General features: G+C 32.6%; 2 protein-coding genes across 2 annotated transcripts in view; both read left to right on the forward strand.

Moving 5' to 3' along the window:
- Positions 1–6,554, forward strand: part of LOC129222666 (peroxidase-like) — a 70,094-nt gene extending 63,540 nt beyond the window's left edge. Inside the window, exons 13-15 of the mRNA XM_054857197.1 lie at positions 2,332–2,434; positions 3,916–3,993; positions 6,424–6,554. Coding sequence (XP_054713172.1) covers positions 2,332–2,434; positions 3,916–3,976 — 164 coding nt within the window. The 3' untranslated portion in view covers positions 3,977–3,993; positions 6,424–6,554. The remainder of the gene's footprint in view (positions 1–2,331; positions 2,435–3,915; positions 3,994–6,423) is intronic.
- Positions 3,978–12,032, forward strand: part of LOC129222948 (uncharacterized) — a 55,123-nt gene continuing 47,068 nt past the window's right edge. Inside the window, exons 1-2 of the mRNA XM_054857510.1 lie at positions 3,978–3,993; positions 9,375–9,511. Of these exons, the coding sequence (XP_054713485.1) occupies positions 3,978–3,993; positions 9,375–9,511 (153 nt within the window). The remainder of the gene's footprint in view (positions 3,994–9,374; positions 9,512–12,032) is intronic.

Genomic DNA, 12,032 nt, shown 5'->3' on the forward strand with positions numbered 1-12,032 from the left:
TTCAGACTTTTCAAACATTCACTATATCCAATGAACTCCTCAGAGCAAGCACAAGGTTTGAGACGCAGAAAGTCTTCTAGAGCAGAAGGCTTGACAGTTGTAATAGGATGCAGATTATATTTCTGTGGTGCTTTCTTTGCACCCATCAAAAATGACACTAGCTTTCCCATACTTACAAATTACCTATACACTGTATTGCTGGCATATTTCCTTGAAGTTTACAGATCATTACCAAAAATATGATCAAGCAGGTATCTTCCATCTATTACATATGAGGCAGTGAAAAGCAAAGGGATGCAAGTGGGAAAATTAAAAATTTGGAGATAACCAGTACAAATGGTTGGTGAACCTCTCCTCTATGTTGAGGCAAGAGGTACTAGTAGACCTGGTAGTTGCTTCTATACAGCATAATTTAGAAAAGAAAATCAATGAAAACCTACCTAGGATCTCATCTTTAAACGCCTTTTATTCAAAACTTGAAAGTGTCCACTTACATCCCTTTGCTTCTCACTGCCTCATATATGACACCAGCTGTTCGTTCTCTGATGGTGGATGAACCTTTTGCTTCAGATAATAACACTTTAACTATACAAGATTTCTTTCCTTCTGAAACCAGATTCATCGAATACTAATGGAGGATCAGCGCATAACTCGTACCAAAAGTTTTTAACAATTTGTTATTCCATCTTTACTGTTCATACCATTCGGTGTAAAAGATGGTTTGGGCTTACACATCTTTACCAATAGTAACTACTCTCCTAACAGAAGCTAAAACATAACTGTTTACCTCCTTTACAAAGAAATGCCACAAAATTGTTTGCCTTTCAATATCCTTTGATGTTACTACCCGAACGTTAAAGGTCTCATCGCAACTCACCTTATCATCAGCGAGCGATACCACTACCAACTTGAGAGGGATGAAGTTCTGGGGGCTTTAGAAACGGATTGTAACTTCCAAACTGGGAGACAAAAAGGTGTAAATGTTTAGCATTCTATTGTTGTATTGCTCATTGCTCTCATCAAGACTTGTTCTATCGTTGAATCACTACAGGTTCTAGACCACCTGAATTTGTCACTGAGTTAGATCGTTGTATAGCTGATGTTTGATGTGATCAAATTTTTTTTTATCGCATAATGTACTCAAAAGTTTGAGATAGTGTTGAAAGTATATGTCCGCATATTTAGCATAATTCACATAACCAGCTGCGTAAAAGAGAGGTAGCTCGGCGTTTGCAAATGAGAACCCCCACCGACTTAGAGGGTGCAGAATTGCAGCATTGCCCATCTCACTATTAGCAATTTCGGTTTGTTCCCCCTTACGGTGATGGCAAAAGATTGTAGAATAGTTGAAGTTTGTTAATCAAGAAGAAGTAGGGAAACTTTGGTCAATTTGGACTTTTTTTATGCTGCACACGAATTTTGTTTTCCAGCGCTCTAAACAGTTTAATAACTCCAGTCACAAATAATTTGGTTAATGAGCTCGCTTAGATCTTTTAGAATTATCATTTTGACATTACTATATCATTGTGTGGCATTTTGTACTTCGGAAAAGTTTAAATCAGGGAAATTTTTTCGTGAACTTCACTGCAATAGTTGATTTTAGAATGTAAATTCAGGCCCCCCCCCAAAAAAAAAGGGAAGGTGCACCCCTTAAGTGTGACGGAGTATCCATCAAGAATAAAAGCCCTCAGAAAACAAAGAAATACCCCTTGAAAAAACTGCCTTAAAAATTCCAATGACGCAAAGCTGCTCCATGACCCCCCCCCCATTCCCCCCTCCTGTGCACCCCTGTTAATTAGAATTTTTTTCTGTTAGAGTTTATTATTTTACTATTATAGAGTGGTTTCTGCGAGGTTTGAGAATTTTTTTTAAGTAATAGAAATTATTTTTATTTAAATAGAGGATTATTTTGTCCCCCCCCCTTCCCCCCAAAACCCGACGCGCAAATTGCTGGGACTTTTTACCCCTTCTTGCTGGAAGGGTAAGAAGTAATTTGCAACAGGTTTCACTTTTTTTTTTTTTGGATGTTTGGGTTTGGCCATTTTTTGGCCTAATTTTACTGTACTATTTGTAGTTATGTTCAGGAGAAGACCCCGATACATAGCATAATTTTTATGCGAGCTTCGTTTTATCTTTCGTTTTTATTTTATTTTAACGTGCAAGTAAGCGTGCCGTAAAATATAGGGCTCTCGCGTTTCCTTTTCCAGAAATTAAGGCCTAGTTAAGATGCATTTAATTAAGACTTATATTTGCAATACATTTAAAAATATGTTCCTATTAACTGTGTTCTTTTATAATATTAGTTGGGAAATATTATGCTCATTTTTCCAGATCAGCTGCTAGAAATTAAAAGAACGACCCTCGCAAGAATACTTTGCGAAACTACAAGGATTACAGAAATTCAAATGCAACCATTCCGTCCTCCTTCTTCAAGGTAGGTTTTTATCATTTTCCTTTGTTAAAAATGCTGTTTGCAATATACCAGACAACCCGATTATCACATCCAGAGACTGCTGTTTAAGCTTTGCCTTAAATTCACGAGTCGAACAGCATCATGCTGCGATCATACGCTGGTGAGATAAGTTTCCTTCATCTTCCAGTTTGTTGGCGCTCTCAGCTTCAATGAGATGACATCTGCCTCCAGTTCGGTTATTCACTATTCCAGATTGAAGAGTTCTAATGAGAACGAAACTGCAGTCTCCGGATGCGGTAAGTGGGCTGTCTGGTATATAATTTTTCCGAGAAAACTCCCATCTGGTTAGTCACTGAGTGATAGGAACAGGGGGCCCTTGGGGGTGATGTCTGGTATATTGCATGTGGTTTGCCTTAGCCCTGGCTTAGGGGCGGTAAGTTACTGCTCTCAAGCTTTTCCTTCAATTCACGAGTCGAACCGCACCATGCTGCTGTCACTCGCTGATAGATAAATTTTCTTAATCAAGCAGTTTGTTGACTCTTTCAGCTGAAATGAGATGACATCTGCCTCCAGCTCGGTTATTCACTATTCCAGACAGCGGAGTTATAATAAGAACGAACCTGCAGTCTCTGATGTGATAAGCGGGCTGTCTAATGTATTGCATGTAGTTCTGACTTAGCTCTTGCTTATGGGCGACGAACCTGTAGTCTCTGGATGTGATAAGCGGGCTGTCTGATGTATTGCATGTAGTTCTTACTTAGCTCTTGCTTAGGGGCGGTAACTTACTGCTAATAAATGCTGTATTTTTCGTTTTTCAACTCATGAACTTACTGATTACTATTAACAGATCGTCATTAGTCAAATACAGGTTTTGTAACTGCTGTTTTTAAATCAATATATTTATTGATTGATGTGATTATAATGACATTAAGTAAACATTATTCTTGTACAATATTTTTTACTTTTAAAATTAGATCATTTGAGGCAGTGAGAAGCAAAGGGATGAAAATCTTTTTAAAGTTTCTTATATAACTCGTTTAAAGTTCAGATCCGAGGTAGGCTTTCACTGATTTTGTTTTCTTAATCATGCTGTAAAGCAGCACCCACCAGAGCTACTAGTACCATCTCTTGCCGCAAAGCAGAGGAGAAATTTACCTATTATTTGTACTGGTTATGTCCAAAATTTTAACTTTGGCACAATATCCTTTTGTTTCTCACTTCCACTGCCTCATTTATGAGTTGATAGCTGTCTTACTTCAGGAACAATAAGAATTGAATGATTGTATTATCTTCAATTTAACAAAAAACTGATATTACCTTCTGGATACGTATATAGATTTGTATTTTTAATACAATTTAAAAGGAAGAAAATACTTGAGTGCTACTTTGTGCAGTTCGATACATAAATATGTTAAAGTTATTTGCAACTTCCTTCATCTTATACATTTTGTTATTACGTATCATAATATAGATTTCACATATTCTCTTTTAATTAATTTCAGCAACCCAATAGTTCCATGCGAAAAAATACACAGGTTCAATTTTCTGTTATGGAAAGAATAAAATGCCAAAGCAAGATAGTAAGTATATTATTAAAGATAAATGTTTATTTTTCAGGAATGCAAAAACATCCACACACTTCACAGTATTTCGAATAAGGTCAAGACATTTTAATCGGGAATGGCTCATATGTCAAATTTTCCATTTAGCAAAAAATGAGTAAATAATTAAACAAATTACAATTAAAGCAAAGTTTACATGAATTTACACCGCAAAATGTCCAGTGCACACTGTATGCACTTTTGAAACACTTTAATTCAGAGAAGTGCTCCAGATATCCAAGCGTGCACAAGATGTGTTTCGAATGTGCTCCGTTGAAGTCCACGGAAATGTTCTCCAAATGTGTCGGAATATATTTTTACAATATTTTTTTAAATTTAAACTTGGAAACACATGTACGAAGAGATTAGGAACATATTTGGGCACACTAGTAAAATCATCATTTTATTTCGTACAATTACAATTTTAACAGCTTTCTTTAGTAACCAGTCAATAGAAGCTCTCAATATGATTCTACTAAAAATTTTGTTACAATGAATCACGGTCGGATGGGGTCGCAAATGCCTTCAATAAGGATGGTCTTCCCTGTTCAAAGACTCTCCGTTGCCCAACGGTAATTGTTAGCTGCTCCACGAAATGGCCGTAAAATTAACAGCAAAAACTACTATTGGTATAATCAAGGAAGCGCTCATAAGTGCTCTAATAAGTATCAAAAAGGTAACAATTATCCACAGAAAAGTGTTCTAAAAGAAGGTAGTTGTGTCAGTTTTCAAACAATGTTCTCAAATGCCTTCTCTAAAATTAGTTTTCAGAATTTTTTTGAAAACTGTTCCAAAACATACAATTGAAAAAATTCTAAAAAAAAGGGAACAAGTGTCTGTGTTCAAGAAGTTCCTGAAGATTTGCAGTGCAATCATTCTAATTGATTTAAGCAAAAAATCGTTTCAAGATCATAAAAGACAGATTAAAAAGCAATGTCAATACAGAGGCGGGAGCCAACCTTGACCCCAAAAAGGAAAAAAAGGGAAAAGTAGTGCAAAAAGAAAATTAAAAAAAAAAAAAAAGGTTCAAACAGAAAACGGAAAAAAAAAACGATGATACACAGCTTTAGGAGTTAAAAAAAAAAGAAAAATAAAGCAAAATGAAGTCGCATAGGTTTGTGAGCGAAAATAAAATCATAAATAAAAGGAAGTTGCACAAAGAAATAAAATAAAATAAATAAATAAATAAATAAAGGTGTTCAGCCTTGATGGCGCATGAGCGGGAGAGTGCATCGGCCCGCGGACCGGCGGGTCAGTCCACTCTGTGTTAATAACCGCTGAAGAGCTAAAAATATTAGATAGTTTTAAAAACTCAAAAATTGTTTCAGTTTTACTCAAAAAGTGTTTATAAAGATTGAGGGAGGCAGCGTATACAAATTGTTGGAAGAGTTAATGCTAATTGTTAAATTTTGGGCTTCACAAGCTCATACTTACAAGCAATTTCAGTATTCCTATTGAAGAAAATTACTTTTAATCAGTGTACTCATTAACCCGGGAGAACTCGCACCGGAAACAAAACTACGCTGCCAAAAATCACCCCTTCAACGGAAATGAATGAGGTCCACAGTAGCTGCGTTTGAGGTGACTTACATACTGACCACATGGTTTTCAGGAATGTACATTCCCCCTTTTTCCCAGACAATTCCGGTTCGGGCCTCAGAGGCCCGGAGCGAGCGCTCACGCTTTTCATTTCAGATTGTGAATGTAAAGGAAGAGGTTTTGAAATGCATCGCTATTTAAGTTACAAAGATGAAATAAAGAGGTTGCAGACTTTGTTGGTTGAGGTTTCAATTGATAAGAACTCCCTTATGAAGATGATGAAGAAGTTGACACAGAACAGTAGGGTCATGCTTAGAAGAAGATTTAGATTCATGTATCATAAAACTTTCTTAAACCTTACTTTTTAAAACATATTTTAGATGCTGTTTATCTATTTATAATTCAGGGTTGAAAACACATTTTTTTTTCTATTTTTCAAACTTAATTTACTGAAATAACCACTCTGGGCCTACGGAGCCCCCCCCCCCCCGCGAGCGTTCGTGTGACGAAAAGTACCGCGAGTTCTCCCGGGTTAAACTCTTCGACAAAAAATTCATAAAGAACCAATAAGCCTATTAACCGCCCACCATTGTTGGCTCTGTTACATTAATTATTATGGTTTAGCTCAGAATCATTTTATGTTTGTTCAACGTGTTCATTAAAAATATTTCAGAATTAAAAACAACTTTTGCATTAAAAACGAAAACAATTAGTCATAGTGAAAACACAATTTGTCTTTAGCGAAACGTGATTAGTGATTAGAAACCGATTAGTAATTAGTAGCTGCATGTGTATATAAAGTTGTTTTACAAGAAATGTGTTGCATGTTACAATATAAATAATTATTACTATTCTTGAAATTTTTTTCAGGGTTTCCTTGTTGTTGTCCAGAGTTCCGAAGTAGAAATGTTGACTTTGAAAAAAGTTTGTAATTTATATGATGTGAAAAAGTTAGAGAATTAGTTGTATAATTTAATGAGATTTATAAATACATTTTCAATAAATGTTAGTCTGTTACGTAATTCTTCTTCTTCATGTTCTTTTTTTTTTCTTACTTTGCATATTTCTGAATTTCTACATTATTTAATTTTTCACAGAATTCCGAAACAAGAAAAAAATACTTTTAAAGGAAAGTTGCAAACATTTGTTTAATATCAGTTCTTTTAAAGCGCGGACTAAACAATCGTCAAGAGACCATACTGCCGTGCTAAGCACAGTTATCGTACCTGCACTTTTTATGAAAATTGAGTTATTTTTTAAAATTTGAGATTATTTTATCACGAAAAAAACTTTTTTTTTTGTTTGGTAAATGTATGTCTCTTACTTTCATTCCTTACCGACTCATTAATATCCAAAACTTTGCCTTGTTTTACCGTGTACATCCATAGGTATCTTTCTACTACACAAAAATTAAATGCAATGTATTTTTTCTGCTGTTCTGTAAAAAAAAAAAAAAAAAAAAAAAAAAAAATCTATGAAACTTCAAATTATGTTTAATTTGCAGTAGATATGTGATACTAATTGCTTCAAAGCTAGAAAACGTTTCCACGCTTAATTGGGGTAAAAACAAAAGTACGCTGAACTTATACATACTATTTCTGACTGCAGTATGTATGTGTAGTAATTTTTCTCATCATGTATCTTAATACGTACTATTATATATGCGAATGTTTGTCTGTATGGATGGATGTTTGTTACTCTTTCACTCAAAAACTACTGAATAGATTTTAATGAAACTTTACAATATTATAGCTTACGCATCAGAATAACACATAGGGTAGTTTTCGTCCCGTTATGGGGGGCAAAACCCCCCATAGGGGGTAATAAAACACGATTTTCATACAAATTCTCTAATTTGGGAGTGAAGAAATGCCTGCACATACTAACATTATATGTCCATCGAAAGCTCTGATTTTTCTTCTGAAGATGGCACCTGTTCGAAATTTCTAAGTAGAATAAAAAACGAGCTATAAGCTTTTTAATTCCATGTTCGAAGGCTTTCCTCTACTCAATACAGTATTTAGTGCATCATATCAACTTCCCGTCGATAGCTACAATAAATTGCTGTATCGTTGAATAATTTTGCTTTTTGTCTGACTGTTCAAGGCTTTTCTCAAGTTAAATCTTAAATAACATTTTCACACAAGATTGGCAAATAATAAATAGATTTGGCTGATATTTTTCCATTTCAATGTAACTTTGATGCAATTAATGGGTTTATTTATTTATTTGTGTTGACTGAACACTAACTCATTATCAAAGCGACCAGCAGGAATCTCGCCAAATCTTTTTGCGAACAGATTTTAATAGCTAAGGCAGATTTTTTCAACTTTCGTTATTTCTGAAGCTAAAGACTACGTAATACTGTTTCTCGGTTTTCACCATATAACCAAAATATCGCCATTAAAAGAATCTTTAAAACTTTTGTCAAAATGTAAATAATCCGCCGACTAAATTAAGCAAATCCATAAGCAGCACAAAAACTTTCATTAATTGGTCTTTCCGCGCAATTTCAAACAATCGCCAAATTTTACTTCGTATTTTGGAAAAAATTCCGGATGAAAATGTTTACTGTCCAGCTCCAGCTTAGACTACAACGTTCAATTAAAAAAAGTATAACAATAACTGATAAATCTTTTTCAACATGTGAAGTTTAATTTCGTATTTTGGAAAAATTTCAGATGAAAATGTTTACTGTCCAGCTCCAGCTTAGACTACAATGTTCAATTAAAAAAAAATATAACAATAACTGATAAATCTTTTTCAACATGTAAAGTTTAATTTTATATTTTGGAAATTCCTCAAAATTTATGTATGCTCGAATGTCGTTTTTTCGTTTCCAAAAGAAAACTATTTTTTTCTTCGATACTTATTGCCATTTTACTTTTATGTGTAAGAACAAGCTCGATTTCTAATCATGTCAAAGCAGTATGTTTTGAGTTCTTTCAGTTAAAGCAGAAAACAAAGGAAAGTAGCGATTGTTTCTCATAATTATTACTGACCCAGGCAACGCCGGGTATGTTTGCTAGTAAATACATATTTTCAAAATTTTGCTTTATAAATTAAAGAAGAGAGATAGAAGAAGAAATATAAAAGAAAGATAAAAGTAGAAGAAGGAACACATGATTTTGATCAGTCTTTTAAATAATCATCTGATTTGTTTACTTAAGTTAGAGAGTAGTTATAATCTTATTTGCAAGAAGAAATATCCTTAAAACAAAAGCCAAAAGTACATGTATTAAAATATAACGTAGACTTTCCAGCAGTAAAACCATTATTTTTCCTTCTGTCAGACTGTCTGAAGACCGGCAAACTACATAATAGGGAGAGAATATTATATTCGAATATTAATTAATTTTTGTTCGAAAAAACTCTTCAATTCACTTCAACCACATGTTTCAAAGCCACAGTATTTCTTTAGGTCATCATAATCAGTTTACGGACGTTCTTAAAGAAGTCACGCAAGGGGAGATTTGCCCTTCTTCAGAAATTTTGCAATACCTTTCCTCGAATTAAAACTTATAAAGATATATAAAAGCGATTAACGACACTAAAATTTAAAAAAAATCTAAAAACCATAATGTATTGAGCGAAAAATTGTAATCTGATGCACCCAGGTCTATTAATTGTTTTCTGAAGCAGTAAAATTTGCATCTTTTTACAAGTATTTTTATTACTTAAGATCGTTTGTTAACGAAAAAAGCTGAAAAAGTTTTGACATTGAACATAACGGCAATCATAGCAATTAAGATGGAAATTTCCGGCATTATCTCAAAGTGTTATCTCATGTCTAATACCGTCGGAAATCTTATCTTGTAAAGAGGGAGGTTCCTGTCGCCTAGAAGCATTTAAGTTCTGTTACTATCATTCAACAAATGTTTGCTCCTTTTATTTCATCGAATATTCCCTCTCAGAAAGAAGAAAAAAAAATTGCTTCAAAAGTGAAGTAGCAGACAAGGTAAGTTGCAAAATAATAAAAAAGTTTTTAGAATAAAAATTTTGAAAAAAATATTAGGTTTTTATTTCAAACAAGTATACACATTTTTCTTTATACAATAGTTATGTGTATTTTTTTCTTTAAAATAGTTGAAAGTGTTTTTGTTTTCAAATAGATAAGTTTTTTTTTCAAATAATAATAAACACTTTTCTTCAAATAGTTAAAAAAGTTTTCCTTCAAATATTTGTCAGATTTTTTCCTCGAATAATAAAAAGTGTTTTTCTTCACATAGTACATAGTATTTTTCTTTTACCAGTTATTACAAATGTTATAAGTACTTTTCTTCGATTAGTTATCTTTCGAAGTTTGAAGCATTTTTCTAAATAATTATGAAATATTTCTTTAACTATTTAAATTATTTAAAAAAATCCATGTTATGAATACAAATATAGATATACCTTAAAAGGCAGTCACTACCCTAAATAAATTCAAAAATTCTATTGTTTGACTTTGATATAATTTGAAACTCAATTTCAATACCTTTTTGATGATAAAAACTTCTCGATCTTGCTCATATTAGAAGTAAGTTAAAATAAGCTTTAAAAAATGTAAACATATTTTGATGAGGTATGATTTTCCCCCTTAAATTGGAATATCTCAAAATGGTATTTTTGAAACTAAATGTCCCTTTTTCTCAGAAACTAAATTGTGTTAGGATTTGAAATTTTTACTACAAATTCTATACATCTAATTGCATATACTGAAGTAATTTTTTTTTCATATTCCAAAAATATTTTTTTATTGCGCTGATTTCGCATTGCAAAATGGAATTTTTTGAAAAAATTACAGTGACTTAAACATTATAATATATAAAAAAAAAATAGCTTTCTTTCTGTAATATTTTACTTCAGTGCAGAGAAAAGAGTCTACTGAAGGAAAAGAAAAAAATGTCATAATTGCACCTAATAGATTTTCAGAAAAAAGTACATAAACCTGTACAAATTAACATTGACTATGTATAGGAGGTTCCGACTCCCCTTAACATAAAATCAGTTATTTTTATAATTTAAATGCTAACTACTTACAAAAATATAGAGTAAAATCCCGTTACAACGAATACCAATACAACGAAATTTCCATTTCAACGAAATACATTTTTAGTCACGATTTAATTGCCATTACAATAGTTAAATTCCTTTACAACGAACTTCCCGATACAACGAATAAAATGAAGTTCGTTAAAGTTCGTCCCTTGAAGTTCGTTGTTTCGGAATTTCACTGATTCAACCAATTATTGATTATTGTGCAAAAATCTGTATGACTGCTTCGTATGTAGTTAGTATCCTCGAGGTTTTACAGAACTAGGCGTTGCGATTAATTACTGTAGCAGTAAGGTTTATTACCCCATCTCCTCCCCTTCTTGCGAAGAAGCTTTTGACCCATTTAGAGCATGTACATGATTTTCCACTTAAACATAAAATGCCCCATATACTCGCAGAAAATAATTTAATGTCCGATATAGTCCATTTAAAGCATAATATTTTAGTACGACGAGACATCTTTGATACATTCCAGAAACAAATTTAATTTTAAGAGTATTTTCAAAACTTTTTTCTTCTAACATCTTAACTTTTTGTTTCAGCATTTGCTGTTCTATTATTGTGAAACAGAATTGAACTAATACTATTTGATTTTAATTAATTCAGAAATAAATGCAGAGAATACAAGAGTAAAGCACAAGCAATTTATATTTGATTAAATGTAATTTTGAAATATTATTGAGTAAAACAATTATTTATGAATTATTTCTTTTGATATGGAAATATTTCTTCAAAAATAATAAGTAATAATAATAAAATTTAAAACATTCTGCATAACACTACATTCGAAAATTTTAGATCCAATTTAAACTGGGAGCAAGCAAAGTCAAGCAAAATTCCGAGAGATTTTCAAAGATTGAAGCTGCAAAATATATGCTCATGATTTCTCACATGTATAATTCTGACAAGTTTATAACCATTGAAAGTTTTTTTTAATTAAAGTAGGTAGTGGAATGCGCTTAATTGGACCACCGGTTAATCGGACCAGCCGCTTATTCAGAACAAATCTAAAAGAGACAAAACAAATCCTAAGTACACAAGCCTAAAATTATTCGATTGTGGAGACCAAAAATCCGTTCAATCGAACCAAGGAACAAGAGAAAAAATTTAAAAAAAATTAAAACTCACCTGCTTGAAGCGAGTTTTAAGAGGGTTAATGATCTTAATAGTTAATGCAAAAAAAATTAATAAATCCAGCAATATTTACAGGAATAAAAAAGTTAAGAAACACCCATCATAGGAGAGGGTGACCCAAAGTGGGTAAGTTTTCGAAGAACGCTCAAAAATTGTAGTTTTTGGATTTTAATTGCAACAATTTCGGTTTTATTTCCTAGCGGGGTTCTTGAAATTTAAAATCAAAAGTGAATTTTGTATTATTTCAAATCCAATATTTATTTATCATCAAACTGAACAAACATGGGAAAAACCAGCTTTGCCCTACC

Source organism: Uloborus diversus, chromosome 5, assembly GCF_026930045.1.
Source record: "Uloborus diversus isolate 005 chromosome 5, Udiv.v.3.1, whole genome shotgun sequence".
In the NCBI taxonomy this organism is placed as follows: domain Eukaryota; kingdom Metazoa; phylum Arthropoda; class Arachnida; order Araneae; family Uloboridae; genus Uloborus; species Uloborus diversus.